The 17,601-nt window shown below is 43.2% G+C and overlaps 1 protein-coding gene across 2 annotated transcripts; it reads right to left on the bottom strand.

Annotated features, from left to right (window-relative positions):
* Nucleotides 1-1,189: 1,189 nt before the first annotated feature.
* Nucleotides 1,190-17,248, bottom strand: MPHOSPH10 (M-phase phosphoprotein 10). 2 transcript variants are annotated; one of them, XM_060005302.1, is made up of 11 exons: nt 17,113-17,248; nt 14,581-15,259; nt 13,879-14,033; nt 13,181-13,352; nt 10,967-11,108; nt 10,040-10,107; nt 8,468-8,605; nt 5,878-5,988; nt 3,023-3,130; nt 1,781-2,011; nt 1,190-1,421 (listed from the first exon to the last, which is right to left on the bottom strand). In XM_060005302.1, the coding sequence occupies exons 1-11, from the start codon at nt 17,199-17,201 to the stop codon at nt 1,272-1,274; spliced, it is 2,043 nt and encodes a 680-aa protein (XP_059861285.1). In that variant the 5' UTR covers nt 17,202-17,248; the 3' UTR covers nt 1,190-1,271. The 2 variants fall into 2 exon arrangements, with proteins under 2 accessions (XP_059861285.1, XP_059861286.1); XM_060005303.1 differs by lacking the exon at nt 17,113-17,248 and adding an exon at nt 16,985-17,107.
* Between the last annotated feature and the right edge of the window lie 353 nt (nt 17,249-17,601).

The following is a 17,601-nucleotide window of genomic DNA, read 5'->3' as shown; positions in this document are numbered from 1 at the left end:
AGGGTCACTCCAATCACCACTAAAAATCCTGACACTTTCACTAAGGCTAGAGGGAGACCAGGTGGTTACTCCAACTGTTTTGTTTAGAAGACAAAGGCACAGTAGGGGAGAGAGCTGTGTCCTGAATAAGACCTGAAACAAATGACACTTCAGTACTGACTGGGGCACCCTGAGGGGCCAGCTTCTTTGTCAGCAGGACCGCAGATCACAAACCTCCAGGCTCCTGACGACTGTGACTGTCCCTTCGCTATTGCTTCAGCTTCAGCTTTGTTCTCATCCTCTACCCACATAAGGCTTAAGACATTTCTACCAAGAGCATAATGTGAGGGCTTCCCTGGTGGTGCAGTGGTTGAGAACCCGCCTGCCAGTGCAGGGGACACGGGTTCGATCCCTGGTCCGGGAAGATCCCACATGCCATGGAGCAACTAAGCCCTTGCGCCACAACTACTGAGCCTGCACTCTAGAGCCCATGAGCCACAACTACTGAGCCCACGTGCCACAACTACTGAAGCCTGCGCGCCTAGAGGCCGTGCTCCACAACAAGAGAAGCCATAATGAGAAGCCTGTGCACCGCAACAAAGAGTAGCCCCCGCTCGCCACAACCAGAGAAAAAGCCTGTGCACAGCAACAAAGACCCAACGCCGCCAGAAACAATAAATAAATAAAATAAAATAATAAAATAAATTTTTTAAAAAAGCATAATGTGAGACCTGTCAGACAAAAGGTGGTCTTCCCTGGGTGGGAGGTTGAGACAGGGAGCACCCGGTGGTCGTGGAAGGCTCCAAGGACCGCCAGTCTGTCCTCCCAGCAAGCTCACCTCCTCTCACGGCCGAATCACCCCCATCCTCCTGCATCTGATGGGGACAAGACTCCCCGGCCTCCGCGAGCCTCTGCTCACATGACATGAGATCACTTCCTAAGGGGAAGAATGTAAGGCACACGCATGGAAATCCCACTGTTCTGTGAAAGGATGACAGGGCAGTGGGAGAAGAAAATCAAGGCCTCTTGAAGACACGTGAGGACCTCTGCTGTGGACAGCTGGCTGTGATGGGGTTTCCAGCATGCAGGCCCGCCCCCTCACCAGCTGGGCCTGGGGTGGGCACACCGTGGGGAGGGTCTGGGAAGAGAGGTCCCGCCACATACCCAGATGAAGGTTTGCTCTTCTCAAACATCTCCATCCATGCAAAGAAAAGTTCTCAAAAATTTTATTACAAAAAAGAATGACAGAATATAAGCTTACATGTTACTATTTACATTATATGCAAAATCCATTACAGCTTTAATTTATGAACAGAAATATACTGTTTTTTCTTCTTTTTCTTCTCTGTTCTCTTTGCATCATTTATTTGCATTTTTACTTGATCTTGTAATTTAGAAAAGAATGCTTGTGATGATTTTAAGGCTTTGTCTTTACCTTCATCCTGCAATTAAAAAAATACAAGTTCACGTTGTAAGATGTGCTTAAAGATGAAAAAAACCAAATGATTAGAACAGGGCATCAAAGTATAAATATGAAAAAGAACTAGACAAGAACATGAAAACTTACATCAGTTAGTGCAGAGATATTATATACATTTTACGCTGCAACAATGGTCTCACAATGTCGGGTGACCGTGAGGACCCTGCATTAGAAAGCCGGCCAGTCCCCACGGCCTCTCCCGTCCCCTTCCCTCCGCAGGTGGGCAGCGGTGGCTGGCTCGGCTGCTCCGCCACCCGGCTCACCTAAAGCTTGCCATCCGCTCCCCTTCCCCCTCCAGCAGCTTTCCTGCCCCATCCTCACCTTTAACAGTGAAGCTCTGCCTGTCTTGGTTAGCTGCTTTAACTTCTCGGAAGCTACTGCTTTGGTGTATTTCCCTGCTCGGTCTGGGTTGCTCTTTTCAAGAAGTCTTCTCCGCTTTTCTTTCTCCTTTATTTTCAAATGCTTTTGATATTTCTTTTTCCTCCTTTCTCGTTTCTTGTCTGTAGCTGTTTTCTCAGCAGCTGTTTTTGTATCTCCAGCTTTATTTTTCTCCTATTGAAAAACAACCACAAACACACTCATTCATCTAAACTAACAACTCAGGAAATTAGAAGAGAAGCAACTCTATGGAATGTGGCTGATGGGCTGTACACTGATGGCCAAGTGAGAAGCAGAGCATCCCTGCCTACACTCTGAAGGGCTCTGGTCACTCAGCTCTCTAAGACCCAGGATGCGTTCTCTGACGGCGACAGTTCAGTCCCAACACTCCTTCACAAAGGCAGCCTGGAGAGCAGGGGTGTCAGGCTGTCCCTCCTGGAGAAGCATGGAGACCCCAGCCGGGGCTGCAGTCACCTGCCCGCAGCAGCCCAGCTCTGAGCTGCTGGCAGCCATGGGGGGCTGACGGCAGGAAACCTAGTTGGTGAGGGTCCATTTCCTCCCTTTTCTCTTCTGCTGCCAGCCCAGCCTAGCAGAGGTGGCAGAGGCTCTGAAGGGGTGAGTGTGGGTGGAGCAAAGCAAATGAGCACAAAAAAGGAGGGCCGTGCTGCCAGGTGCCAGGAGGCCGAGGCCTCGGCAGAAGCCACCATTACTGTGCAAGGCGAGAGCTCCCACGCTCACAAGGCAGGGACAGCCTGCATGTGGTATGTCCAACTCCTCCCAAGATCCAAATGCTATTACTGATAAGCATTACATGGATACAACACAAAGGGGGAAATGCTGATTAATATCAAAGGATTGCTAAATATATGCAGTTTGTTTTAAACCTAACACCTAAGCTAACAACCTCAAACTTCTAATATTCAAACTGAATTATAACAATATACTGATGTTGGATATTTACAATTAGCTTTTACAATATTTCTCAATCTGTATCTCACAATAATACCTGATTACAGAAGACTTGTATTTGAAGATTCTATATTATTAATGTGATTACACTTGGAAACTGCTGAGCTATGTTAGAATAAAGACTACAAGCTCAAGGAAAACGAGCTTAAATGGAGATCTGACTAGAAACGACCAACTTATAGACAGAGATTTGAAGCTTCAACACTGGCTTCTCACCTTGACTTCCTCTGGGGCCAGGAGGGCTGCATCGCTGACACTCACTGGGGCGACCTCCTCCATGGTGACGGCTGGCAGATTCGACACAACTTTAATCTCTGGGACAGGCTAGAAAAGAGACAACACACTTAACAGGAAGTCAGAAGTGGTCCTCACATAAAATATTTAAATTGTGAACCTACTGAAATACGTAATACATACAATACTTCATGGAGATTATTTCTATACTTTTTCAGGACCTGTCTGCCATATTCAAACACACGTTCTTTCATCTGTTAGTAAATCATTTCCACCTGCCATGTAGGTGTATATTCTCAAACAATCCTATCCACCGTTTAACAGAATCTATTGGTGTCTGTAAGTGTTATCTTGCCTTTGGGTATAGGAAAAAAGCTCACTATAAGAAATACAGGGAAAACGCTGCAAGGAAAGGTGCTTATTGGAAGAACATGTTCCAGCAACTAAAAACAGATGTTATAAAGAGAAATATGAAATGATACTAAGTTGTTTTGGAAAATGAAGACAGTACTGAAATAAACACAACCTACAAATTATAAAAACAGGAGGAAAGAATGCAACACTAACTGAAGGGCCATTTGTTTGTCCTTTAGTTTTTTTTTTTATTCTTGAAAGAACTGCCCAAGGGATTCAGAAGTTACAATGGTTGCACCCCACTCACGGTAGTAAAAGGGCAATGGTCATGGAAGACTTACACTACTGCTCTGTACACTAGTCCTGCCCATCTTGACGCAGGGACAACAGGGTCCGCAGTGGAGTAAAGGATAAAGTGGGAAAGAGTAGGTGTCCTGAGCGAACACGAGACTGAGCCCCAGGAGACAGGGCTCTGTCCCAAAGCACAGTGCTGTCCACCTCACCAGCTCATTTCCTATCACAGTCCTGCCCACGTTCCAGTTAACTAGGCAGATATGCACCCCAGGATCCTTCATAAGGAACAAAAACAAGCCCTGAAGACAACAGGGTCCTGGACTCTAAATAAGAGAAGAATGTCAGAGTGTGAAAGAAATCATCTCTTCCCCTGGACCGCTGTTCATTTATTTATTGGGAGCACTGTATTCCATTCTACAATTTAAAGAGAAATATACAGAAAATGGAGACAACCCAAAAAATAACAGAAACTGATGACTGGTTAACAGTCATGGAGATGACTTGTGAAATACCAACCTGAATATGAAAAAAGCAATATCAAGAGGAAGCTAGACCAGAAATGACATTTCTGACAAGGAAAAAAATAAGAAAGGCTTTTATACTGTGGCCCAAGATTCCAAGGGATGTCTGAGGACTTCCCCATAGCCGGCTCCAGGCTGGTGTGAAAACACAGCCGCAAAAAAAAAAAAACACAACTGTGGGCTTCCCTGGTGGTGCAGTGGTTGAGAGTCCACCTGCCGATGCAGGGGACATGCGTTCGTGCCCCGTTCCGGGAGGATCCCACGTGCCGCGGAGCGGCTGGGCCTGTGAGCCATGGCCGCTGAGCCTGCGCATCCGGAGCCTGTGCTCCACAACGGGAGAGGCCACAGCAGTGAGAGGCCCGCGTACCAGAAAAAAAAAAACAAAAAAACCCCACACAACTGTGGGGCTTGAAGATGAGTAGTGAGCAATGAACCATCCACCAATGAGTGCACCTGTGCCATGGGGCTATGAGGGAGAAGGGCAGAGACAGACGCGGGAAGAGGAGGTGTCAAACCTGAGACCCTACAGATGGAAGAGCCCGGAGGGAAGGAAGGAGACCAGGGTGGCTGGGGAGCGAACCACGGGGACCAGAGGGATGGGAAGGAGTCATGTCCCGCGGGGCCTTGTAAGCAGGGAAGGGATCGCATTCTCCACATGAGTAAGACCTTTCCACAGCAGGACCTGCTGGCCAAGAAGGTGGAGACATCCCTCTCCTCTCTTCACCTGCTCACTATACACGGTCAGACCAAGCACTCTGAGACTCTCAAGATGGGCCCCACCACCAAAAACGTACCATCATGTAAAGGACACCGAGATTAAACAAAAACAAAGAAGCAGGTGATGACCAAATACTCACATAGGAAAAGTTACCTGACCATCAAAGGATCGGAAAGGACCTCGGAGGTCACCACCTCCTCTGTACAGACAGAACGTTAGGCAATTTGCCTACATCACGAAGCCACTGAGGGGCAGACAGACTCAGGTCTGACTCTGGACTAGCCCTTGATGCTCGACATCCCACTTCCAGACAACACAAGTGACCCCCGGGGGCACCTGGCGAGCAAGTACCAGGAGGCTGGTGCAGCATGTTCTGCAGGCTCACAGAAGTTGGTGAGCAGGAGGGAGCTGCGGAGCAGATGGGCACTGAGCTGTCCAGGCGGGAGTCGCAGAGGCAGAGGGGGAACAGCACGCAGTGCGGAGAGCAAGGGCCCAGGAGTTAGGGCTCACCTCCCGCCCCGAAGCCTTGCTGTCCTCATCTGCAAAGTGGAAGGAGTAGTATCTGCCTCAGGTTCTGTGGGTTAAGAGTTAGTGGACATGACGGACCTAATCTGACAGGTGGCAGGTGCTCAATAACCGCCAGGTATAGACACCACACACGCTCCCAAGACCATCACACAAGCAACCAGAGACCAGACAAGGAAGAAGGGTGGGAACTGAGGAGACCCTGTGGCTAAGGTCAAGGGTCTGGCAGGGACCAGCAGGGTAGAGCCAGAACTGTCATGGGACCAGACACGAGCCTTCCTCATGGGAGGCCCTGCCTGTAATTTATGGGGAATTCCCGCAGGTTTGTATCCTGAAACCAAATAAAGCACGAGTCTCACAAAAGCTCAAAGAGGAATTACAATCACATCTGCTCTGTCTGTTCACTGAGATGTAAACACACTTACCGGCTTAGGGATGAAATGGAAGTTGGAGAGGGCATCCAATTTTAAGAAGAGGGAATCCATCATCTTCTGAATTTCTACGTGCTCTGGATTTTCTTCCTCTGCTGATTTTTGCTTAGGAAAGAAGTTCAATGTTATCAGACTAAGCAGCGTCACAGGCATCATAGGACAAAACACTCAAGGCCGATAAGGGTATCACCAGTTTCTCGTCGCCAGGCTTCAGCTCCAAAGAAACATTCCAAGGCAAGATCGAAGTCACCAATACCAGGGCGGCACTAGCACCCACCCAAGAAGAAACATGACGTGCACTTGAGAAGCTGTCGCAACTGTATCACTAACATTTAGAACGTACAGTTTAGTTCCCTTGATGTTTACTTCTGTCAGTAACTAAACTACTCCCACTAGGATGGCTATTTAAAAAGAAACAAAACAGAAAATAAAAAGTATTGGCCAGGTTGTGGAAGGACCGGAACCCTTAGGCAGTGTGGTGGGAACGTAAGATGGTGCAGGCACAGTGGAAACGAGTCTGGCAGTGCCTCCAAAAGTTACACAGAGAATCACCATAGGAGCAGCAATTCCACTTTTAGGTACATGCCCAGGGGAATTAAAGCAGGTACTCAAACAAGTACATGGACACACATGTGCATAGCTGCATTATTCACGAAAGGCAGAAACAGCCCAAAGGCTCATCAACCGGTGACTGGATCAGTAAATCGTGGTACACACACAACAGAATACTATTCAGCTATAAAAAAGGGGACAAATTACAGACACGTCACAATCCTGAAACATTAAGCTAAATAAAAGGCATCAGACACAAAAGGTCACAGGTTGTATGACTCCATTTACATGAAATATCTAGAGTAAGTAAATCCACAGGGAATGAATGCAGATTGGTGGCTGTCGGGGGGGGGTGACGAAAATGTTTTTGAATTAGATACAGGTAGTGGTTGCACGACACCATGAATGCCCCTGAACTGCTCTCTTTAAAATGGTTAATTTGTTATGTGAATCTCAACTCAATTAAAAACAAGAAACAAAGCAAAAAACAAAACTAAGGAGTTAATGAAGATTTTGTAAAATTATCCAAATATTCATTTGGATTGCAGGGACAAACGTATATGTAATTTGTTAAAGATTTTTCTGATTAAATCACATTGGAAAAAATTGACAGCAGTTTTCATTCCACTAAGAAAAGGTAAATTTCACACTTCTCTTTCCCCATGCCCCAAATGCTATTCTAAGAAGCCAAAAGTTTTTGTTTGGTTACTTATTGATGAACCCATGAAAAACCACTATCACCACTACCACTCATCACTGGGAAGCAACTGGCTCTTTACCCCGGTTGCCCTAATGCCACAGCACACCCAGGTCTGTGTGTCCAGTGTCTGTCAGTGCCTCCTTCCAGCCATGCCCAAGCACATACTACTGCTTTTTACTCCTTAAACTTAACACCTGTTTTAAAATCCTAACCACGTCCTTTGCCCTCATCCCAGGTTGTATCTGTGAAACAATGCATCTGACATCCAGCATCTTCCTGACACACACAGATCTAAGGGTTAAGGTTCATTCACATGCTGTTTATCAGCACTCTGCTTATTACCTCCAGGGTAGCTGCTAAACTTCAGGAAATTCAGATCATCCTTCCTTGCCAGACTAACTCTTAATGGAATGAATGAGGCTAGGATTAGCCTAAATTGAGTCCACACTCAAAAACTTGTGAACTGGCTGCTAATGTCCAAGACAGAAATAAAATTAACATTTAAAGACCTGATACGAGCTACATAATTTCATTTTTACCTCTCATGGTTACCAAATACTTTCTGTATTTACTGAATCTCCTCATAGTAGCTGGATTTTCACTAAGCATTGACTGAGGTTGTACACATCTCCCTTCAACTACCACCTTGGGTGGCAAGGCAGCCGGGAAAAATTTTAATTCAAATCCTTCCAGTTCTTCAGCTTCACAGTGGCATTAGGGCCCTATCTGCTGTTGCTGCCTAAGTGGCATTAATTAACACAATCTGGATGGAATCTTAAATGCTCTTGCAGGATAAAAATGCCACTTCATCCCCAGGCACATACTGACCACATTCCCAGCAAATCAAATGTGAAGGAATAATTCAATTTGTCATATTGGGAATACAACATTTTTGGAAATATGACTTTGTCCTATTTAACTAAAAGTATTTTTTTAACACTCTAAGTAAAAAGAAACAACAACCAAAAACTCACCAGACCTAAATACATGAAGGAATTCACAAATAATCTTATAAAATTTAACAACTTCTAAAGTACAAATGAGAAATGGTTTCTAAATTGTAGCATAATTGCTGAAAAGTTAATAATTAGCTGTGAAAGTATCAGGTGACCAATGAGTAACTGCAAAACAAATCCCCTCTGCCCCTGACACTCAGTGGGAACACTGCAGCCCCTCTATTCCTAGCATGCTCTGTCTCACACTAAACAAGGTGACCCCAAAGTTCAAGACTTCGGTATTTCACACATTTCGACGAGCAGGTAGAACCTGCAGAGGTGGCTCTCCACCTCTCCTCCCTGAATGACAACGGCTTCGCCTTAGCAGTGTCCTTACCTGGTTGAGTTTGATGTACTCCTGTTCATAAATTTCAGCAAGGCTCAACTTACTCTTCTCATGGTCCAGTGTTAAACGCTTTTTATACTCATATGCATCCTCTTTAGGTTTTTCTTTACGTACGACATCATCCCAAGCCTAAAATATGAAAGACACACAGAACACAAACTAACAGATAAAATCAGTAACTTCTTTCTAGGCTCCCTTAAGAATCTTCCTCTGGAGGGACTTCCCTGGTGGTGCAATGGTTAAGAATTCGCCTGCCAGGACACAGGTTCGACCCCTGGTCAGGGAAGATCCCACATGCTGCGGATCAACTAAGCCCGTGTGCCACAACTACTGAGCCCACACTCTAGAGCCCGCAAGCCACAACTACTGAGCCCATGCGCCCAAACTACTGAAGCCCGTGGGCTTAGAGCCTGTGCTCCACAACAAGAGAAGCCACCGCAATGAAGAGTAGCCCCAGCTGGCCGCAACTAGAGAAAACCTGCGTGCAGCAACGAAGACCCAACACAGCCAAAAATAAATAAATAAATAATAAAATAAAATAAATTTAAAAAAAAAGAATCCGCCTGCCAATACAGGGGACATGGGTTCGATCCCTGGTCTGGGAAGAACCCACATGCCACAGAGCAACTAAGTCCGTGCGCCACAAGTACTGAAGCCCACACGCCTAGAGCCTGTGCTCCACAACAAGAGAAGCCACCACAGTGAGAAGCCCGTGCGCTGCAACAAAGACCCAACGCAGCCAAAAATAAATAAATAAATTTTTTTTTTAAAAAAAGAATCCTCCGCTGGAATATTATCTTTCCAGAGTAAGCAAAAGCAAACTGCAGCAAAAAGGAAATCATTTTCACCATTTGAAATGACTACTCAAGTCACAGGAAGTATTATGCAGAAAGGGCATCACTCAAGTACCCTTTTTTGTTTTAAACACGTCTCTCTCCTGGTTACCAACTTGAACTCCACAATTCCTTATCGTGGTTTGCTCAACAGTTAAGACAAGAGTTTGCTTCATTTCAACTTTAAAGATTTTCTGCATATAGTACCCATCTTTCAAACCCTTCCTATTTTAAACAAACAAACACATGTTATAAAGCCATCTCGGGACTTCCGTTGTGGTCCAGTGGTTAAGACCCCTCGCTCCCAGTGCAGGGGGCCCGGGTTCGATCCCTGTTTAGGGAACTAGATCCTGCATGCCACAACTAAGACCCAATGCAGCCAAATAAATAAATAAATAGTAAAAAAAAAAAAAAAAAGCCATCTCTTGGTGCACGTGTCACGTACCCAAGTTTTACTCTAAGTTTACAAAATAAGATCAAGTTTTAAACAAAAACTCTTTGGTCACCCCATTCTCCTCAGGCACGACACCCGTCTTTGTTGTGTGACGGCAGTGCCTCACACAACAAAGGGCAAGGACACTTCTGGTGTAGACTTAGGGCTTTTAAATGAAGAACTGATAGAACAAATATTCTATGAAAATAAAGTGTTATTCCTACTCCCAAAATATTCTTACATATTTCTAAACATTTCAGTGAATTTTGAATTAAGTTAAATTTCATTGTTACTGACCTGATCTTTTATCCTCTGCTTAATGATATCTTCTAGTTGAACAGTGGTTTCCTCTGTGATCACAGGTGCTAAAGGAAACAGGACATGTGCTCATTAGGTATACAGAAACTAAGCAGTGGTTCGAAAAGGGTGGTCCTTGAACCGCAGCATCACCCCCATCTGGGAACGTGTTAGAAATGCGAATTCTTGGGCCCACCCCACACCTCCTAAATCAGAAAGTGAGGAAGAAAAAGGGATACCTCTGTATGTTTTAACTAGCCTTTCTGATGCTCCCTGCAATTTGAGAACCACAAAACTACAAAATACATACGGTAGCAAATGCTAACACTTTTAACCCATGCACCTGGGGACTTGCCCCCTCTTTTCCATTCTCTAGCACTAAATAAAACAGAAATTCATCATGACTTAACGGGTACAAGAAAGAATTCAATGAGGTAATCAGGGTTCTGGCTGGAATCACAATTTAATCACTGGACAATGACAGCAGGTACTGCAAGCAGATCACTAGCAGGACTGATTATGGACTATACATTAGGCATCGCTAGGATATTAGTAATTCTTGGGTGGATTAATGGTATTGTGGCTGTACAGGGGAATGTCTTAGTTCTTAGAAAAAAATAAAAGTACTCAGGACTAAAGTGTCATGATATTGGCTACTTACTTTCAAATGACTCGGGAAAAAAAGTGCACACACACAGTCACTCACATAAATGGGGGGAGAAAGCCAAATATAGCCAAAACTTAACAACTGTTGAATCCAGCTGAATGGCATACATATGTCCACTGTACTGTTTTTTCAACTTTTCTATATGTTTACAAGTTTTTAAAATAAAAAGTTTGGGGAAAAGAAATATTACTCCAAATCTATGAGAACCATAGAAAAGGCACAGACACGAACAGTTGCAGGAGCCCGGTGGCCACACGCACCCATACGGATGGCGTGGTCAAAGTGCAGGGTCTCTTCTAGGAGGCTGTTCTCAGGCCGCTTCTGTGCTGTCACTTCCCCTTGAAGTTGCCAAGGTTTCTTTTCCAACAACTGTTTTTCCAAAGATGCAATTTTTTCATTCATCTAAGAGACAAAAAGAGTTACTACGTGTTTAGGGAAGAAAACTAGACTTACAGTTGAGTAAAAGCAACTAATATTTTTAATAGTGGGAGAGCAAGAAATGTACTGTTCCTGAACACAATTCTGTTTTGTCCTTGCCATCTTTTAATGATGCCAGTAGTGACCTCCTATTCCCGTCCCCTGCGGTGGGATGAGGAGAGGTGGATGACCTCTTTCCCCCACTGATTTGGAATGCCATGTTTATAATTTACTTACTTCTCCCAGCAGCATTTGGGTATATTTCTGGGCTCTGTTCTAGTCAAACGACCTATGTATTCACAAGCCACTATCAATTTTAATTATTAGAGCATTCCAAGACTAAGTACTTTTTTATTAGAACATCAATATTTGATGGAGCCTGACCCTCCTGACTCCACACCCACAATCCAAATTATGTCTTACTTCTGAAAAGGCGGCCATCTATAATGACTTCACAGTATATAAAATGCCAGCCTTTTCAGCTACCTTACTGAATTATTGTTCCTAATAGCTTTTCAATTCATCTGCTTGGTTTTTCTAGTATTCTCTGCAAATATTAATGCTTTCACTTCAGTTTTTCTCACCTCTTATCATTTTCTTTTGTAGCTGTCCTGGCTAAATAACACTCCTACAAGAATCTTAAGTAACAGTGGAAATAGTAATAGTGGTAGTGGGAATAGTCTTATTCTTGATTTTAAAGGGATGTTTCTAGAATTCTACCATTAAGCATGATGGCATCTTTTGGCTAGATGTGTTTGTATTTCACTAGAAGTTAAAAAAAAAATTAGGAATGGATATTGAATTTTATTAAATGTCATTTTTGACATATACGGAGGTGACCATATGGTTTTTCTCCTTAACCTATTATAACAAGTATTAAATTAATAGATTCCCTAATCCTGAATCAAGAGGATGAGGCCCACTTGGTTGTGGCAGCATTGCTCTTTCATTGAGCTATTTTGGATTTTTGCATGAATATTCATAAGTGAGACTGTGTGTGTTTTAATGTTACCTTTATCAGGTTTGGGTATTCATGTTACAATAGCTTCACAAGAAAAGTTTGGAAGCTTTACTCTTTATACATAGGAACTGATCAAACAGCACTAAATTATCTACTTCTTGAAGGTTTGATATAATTCCCCAGTAAAACTAAACCTGCTTCTCTTTTTTTTTTTTTTGCAGGGGTGTGGGGAGGGAAGGACACTAACCCAAGAACAAAGTTCATATCTTCTTTCCATTTTTTTTTTTCTTCTGGGAACAATCTGACCATCACGTGTTTAACTCAGATTCTCTTTTTTTCTTGGCTGCACCATGCAACATGTGGGATCTTAGTTCCCCAAGCAGGGATCAAACCCGCAACCCCTGCAGTGGAACTGTGGAGTCTTAACTGCTGGACCACCACGGAAGTCCCCCTAGATTCTCTTTTTAAAATGATTCTTTTGATATCCTTGGTATCTTTGGTTATTTGCCTAGTCTCACTTCGAACTGTGTGATCTAATTTTAAGATAGTTAAATGATAAAAGCCAAATATTTGGAGTCAGGCTGTACCTATTATTTTCAAATAACACTTTGTTCGCCTGAAATTGTCACAAGGAAATAATTTTTATCGACTTTGGAAGATGTGTTTGAGATGGTATTAGTTAAAATTCTGGCTACCTGGCAACTCGCAGAAGCCATCTGAGATAGGCAGTATCCTTAAAAGCAGGTGAAACAGTTACCAGGAGAGGCTCACAGGACAGCTAGTTAGGAAAAACATGCCCCAGGTATAAAGACAGCACGGAGAAAGAAAAGAAACAAGTTTTACAGACGGGCCCCAGATTGAAAGCCACAGCTTGGGAAATGCAGCATTGATTTTTGCAAATTAGTTGCTTCCCACATGGTTATCTCTATACAGGGTGCTACAGAAAGCGGCTGCAAGTTTTTTTTTTTTTTTTAAGGACAGTTAAGTGTTCCACCAAAAAAACACAAAAAACAAAACAGGGTAGATTAGTTAGTAGTCTGTGATTTCCAGTCATGTCAAGCATATGAAAAAATCCCTTAAAATTCCTAAGTATTACCTTTTCCTGTCTTATTTCAAAAGAGGATTTGACTTCATCAGAGTCTTTCTGTACATTTAAGACATTTGTATCTTCAGTTTCCTCATCATCTGGCAAAGCAAAGGTCACTCTTTTCAAGGTTTCTTTGTGTTGTTTACTGTCTCCACTTTCTTCAAGGTCATTATCTTCATCCCTGTAATACCAAAACACTTATGAAAGGAAACACACCACTTTCTGTTAGAAAAACAAAAAGAAACAAACTTCGTAATTTAAGTTCTTCTTTTGTAGACTTAATGCAATTAAATATTCAGAACTTCTATAGTCATTCAGTTACTAAGGAACAGAAGGAATTATTTAGGTGAAACAGAACAAAGTGTCCAATATATAGAAAACAAATTTTTCATCAATCTATAATACAAACTTATCTCACCAAAGTAACAACAGGGTATTTTTACTGACACAAAAAAACAAATCAGAGCTCCTGGTAAGAAGGGTTTGCGTGCTAGTGCCAGTGACACTTAACTGCACTAGATCATCTCTGATGTCCCTTCAAATTTGGAGACTTTCCTCTGGCTATCCTGAGGTTCTCTGATCTTAGAGAATCTACTCTCTGATCTTAGAGAATCCCAATTCTTAGGACAATCACAGCTGACAACCAGGAGTACACAAATAGGATGGGGTACCTCCAGCTTACAGTGTAAAGGATTCAAAATACTCACATCTCAGAAAAGCTTTCTTCTCCTTCTTCAGCAATTTCTTCCTCTTCACTTGAAGCCAGTTCATCACCATCATCATGGACACTTGCTATGTCTTCATCACTTTCAACTGGATCAAAGAAATCTTTGTATTTCAGGTTTCTGGAACTTTTACCTGACTAAAACATAAATACTTTTAAGACCTTAAATCAAGGATAGAAAAATACATTAAATCATGCATAAATGTGTATGCATACTATACAGGGGAAATTGGCAACTAAAAACACTACCATAAACCGTAAGAACTATTAGACCACAACAAACTGAATGGCAGTATAGATTGATTTATGACTGATTAGATAGAGCACGATATTCTTTTCTCTAAATCTTCTAACTACAATTATTTCCAAAATATCCCTGCCTAAATAAAATATACAAATGCCTTCCTTTCACTCTTATTTCTAGTGTTTCATGAAAATCCGTGTTTGAGGAAAAATTCTGAATCTAACATGTGTGACTGTGATTCTGAAGCTACAAAACAAGTGTTCTGTGATAAGGAAACAATGGCTTTGGTTTAATTTTTCCAGTCTTTTTTTTTCAACTGATCTAAATATTTCACTTAAGCCCTGGTGAGTTTTGAAGTATTTTAAACCTCTTCTGGAGAAACAGAACCCCATCTAATTTGAGGAGGCAGAAAGAATGCTCTGTCCTCTCCCAAAACTTTACCTTAAGATCCTGACTTCCAAACAGTCCTCCGTCTTCATCGGAATCGACATCTTCAAAAAAATCAATATCCTCCTCCTCTTCATCACCTTTTTGTTCCTCTTCCTTTTCTATGTTTTCTAAAAAGCTCTCCATTTCAGAGAGTTTGAAGAATTTATCATCTACTATGGACTTTTCTGTTGGTTTCCTAGGCACTTTGTTTTGCACCTTGCTCTGCTGTTCCAATTTGCTGATATCAAAGTCAAGATCAGAGTTCTCATCACTGAAATCTGGGCTTTTCCTCAGATCCAATTTGCTTGTGTTTATAGCTCTCTCATCCTCTTCAGGATCATCACCACTCAGGTCTGACACTTTCTCTTCCTCCTCTTCCAAATCTTGTTCTAGGTCCTCCTCACCACCGGCCTCCATCTCTGAGGCATCCTCTTCACACTCCTGCACCTCATTCTCTGAGAGAAGACTGATGTCTTCATCTTTAATGGCTTCACTGACTGCATTCTGGAAGTACTGTAAAATTGGTTCATTCTGCAATTCCAGTTGTTGCCAAATCTGCTCATCATCAAAATTATTTATCATCAGTCTTTGTAAAGGACTTCCACGTTTCCTGTCATTCTCTAGTATTTTATTAAAGTCATAAAGTACTTTTGTTAAAGAAGTAAACTTTGATGCCAGTTCATCTTGAATGCTATTAAGGGGACAGGGAGGAGTTAAATTAGATTTATAATTATAGGTAACAATTTCACAGCACTCAGAATTTTAAAAAAAAGCCCAACTCTTGGGCAAAATCAAATTTTAAAAAAACTGAAGTATGGCTGATTTACAATATTATATTAGTTTCAGTGATTCAGTATTTTTACTGATTATACTCCATTAAAAGTTATTTCAAGATAATGGCCAAGACAATTCCATTGCTATACAATATATTCTTGTTGCTTATCTATTTTATGCATAGTGGTTGGTATTTCTTAATCCCACACCCCTAACTTGCTCCCCCGCACAACTGGTAACTACCATTTTGTTTTCTATATCTGTAAGTCTGTTTCTGTTCTGCTATATAAATTCATTTGTATTACTTTTTAGATCCCACATGTAAGTGATAACACACAGTATTTGTCTTCCTCTGTCTGTCTGACTGACTTCACCAAGCATAATATTCTCTAGGTCCATCCAGGTTGCTGCCCATGAAATGTCAATTTTAAGTATGTATAGATTCTGGCCCCCAACAGTGTATTATCTTGCCAAAGAACCACATTAGTATATAAAAGGTGTCAACCAAGTATCTGTGAATCTGCTATCTGGATTTCAGACGGGGAAACTGTGACAGATCTATTTGCCTAAAGATAGAGAGTGAATCTTAACCTTAAATTCTCAACTCTGCTAGATTACAGGCCACTCCATTCAGTCAGCCCATAGTCAACACTTGCTTTGGTAAGAGGGGTCAGAGAATACCTCTCTGAGGATGTGACATCTGAGATGATACCTATTTATAAGGAGACAGTCTTACAAAGCTGTGAAAACATGTACTCCAGGCAGAAGAAACAGCAAGAACAAATTTCCTAAGAGAAACGCACTAGTTGAGTTTGAGGAGCAGAAAAATGATTTAAATTTATGCTTTGGAAAGAAGCCTGTCGAGGAAAAGGAATGAAATTAGCGTAATCAGGAGGCTGATGCAGGCATCCGGGCAAAGGATGCAGAGCTGCGCTGGGATTACAACTGTGAATACGGTGAAAAATAATCAAATTCAGAATAGTATAGTTCGGAGAACTAACTGACAGGATTTGCTAATAACTGGATGTAGAATTGAGAAAAAGGGAGACATCAAGGAAGTAGCTTAGTTTCGTGTCTGGACTGGAAAGACAGAGGTGCTGCTCACTGTGATAGGGAAGGCAGGTGGTGAGCATGGGGAAAGGATCTCAGGGAGGGCAGAGGACAGGGAGCAAACAGAACCAACAGTTCATTTTGGATATACTAAATCTGCGATGCTTAGAGTGTATGGCTGTAGTTTCTGTGAACCTCAAGGTCGGGTTTCAAATATAAATCTGAGAGCCATAATTTCCTAGATCTTTTCACAGTCTTTGAACAAAATACCACGAGCTCGTGCTGGGAAGGGAGACGAAAGACAGCCTTAACTCTCGAGAAGCTCAAGTCGTGAGGCAGATAGATAAGCGACAAGTTAATACTTTCAATTAAGTCTGATGAGTAAGTAAGCACTGGGTGCTCTGGGAGCACATGGAGAAAAGAGCAATCCACCCGGTGCGTCTGGCGGGGGCGGGGGGCGGTGCGGCAACTGAGGCCTCGAAACAGTAATAACCCAGTTAGTTTGATTTCAACAGTACACGACTGGGAGATCCACACTCCACAGCTCTTAACCATCTAACAAAGTGTGATAGGCTAGGGGAGCGTAAACTACCTGAAATCTGAGGAAAAGGGAGCTCCCCTTCCCTTTGCCTTCCCCCTACTCTGGAACTTGCCGGGGGTCCGCAGCCCGCGTCCATGCGAGTCCTGAGCTGCACCAGAGCCCGGGCTCCGAGCACTTACGTGAGGAAGCATTCCGGGCGGTCGGTGGCTTTACCGACCTCCCTCAGGCACCGCTCCAGGGTCCGCCGACGCCACACCCGCGGGGCCATGGCTGACTGCCGCTACGAACACAGCGCCGCATGCAGAGGAGGAGAGCCGCCCGGAAACCACGCCACAAAGACGCGGCCCGCCCAACTACAGCCGCTAGCCGAAGGTTCCGCGGCAAACAGGTTCCGGATCCACCCCCAGCCACAGCCAATGGCAGCCCGAGAACTTTCACCAATGGGTGCGGGGGGCGGCCGAAGGGGGCGGGGCAGGAAACCGAAAATCGCCATTGGTCAGCTCGATGAACTTTCTCCAAACTTTTTGTTTTATATTTCTGAGGGGCCCAGAGGAGGTGTCGCGTCCTCCTTTTAAGTTTCTGCTTTAGATGCACTCGGTGACTTCAATACGTTGTGTAGTAAAAGAGAGGACCCGCTCCCAACACCCACGGGAACGCAGCACCACTTG

Source organism: Delphinus delphis, chromosome 2, assembly GCF_949987515.2.
Source record: "Delphinus delphis chromosome 2, mDelDel1.2, whole genome shotgun sequence".
Classification (NCBI taxonomy): domain Eukaryota; kingdom Metazoa; phylum Chordata; class Mammalia; order Artiodactyla; family Delphinidae; genus Delphinus; species Delphinus delphis.
The sequence above is the reverse complement of the archived record's forward strand: the minus strand, read 5'-3'. Positions and strand labels throughout refer to the sequence as shown.

Coding starts and splice junctions, on each gene's coding strand:
- MPHOSPH10 (XM_060005302.1), bottom strand. CDS start 17,201: ATGGCCCCGCGGGTGTGGCGTCGGCGGACCCTGGAGCGGTGCCTGAGG. Junction 14,034..14,580: donor TTGGAAGTCAGGATCTTAAG/GTAAAGTTTTGG, acceptor TTTATGTTTTAG/TCAGGTAAAAGTTCCAGAAA. Junction 8,606..10,039: donor AGCAGAGGATAAAAGATCAG/GTCAGTAACAAT, acceptor TTCATATTTTAG/GCTTGGGATGATGTCGTACG.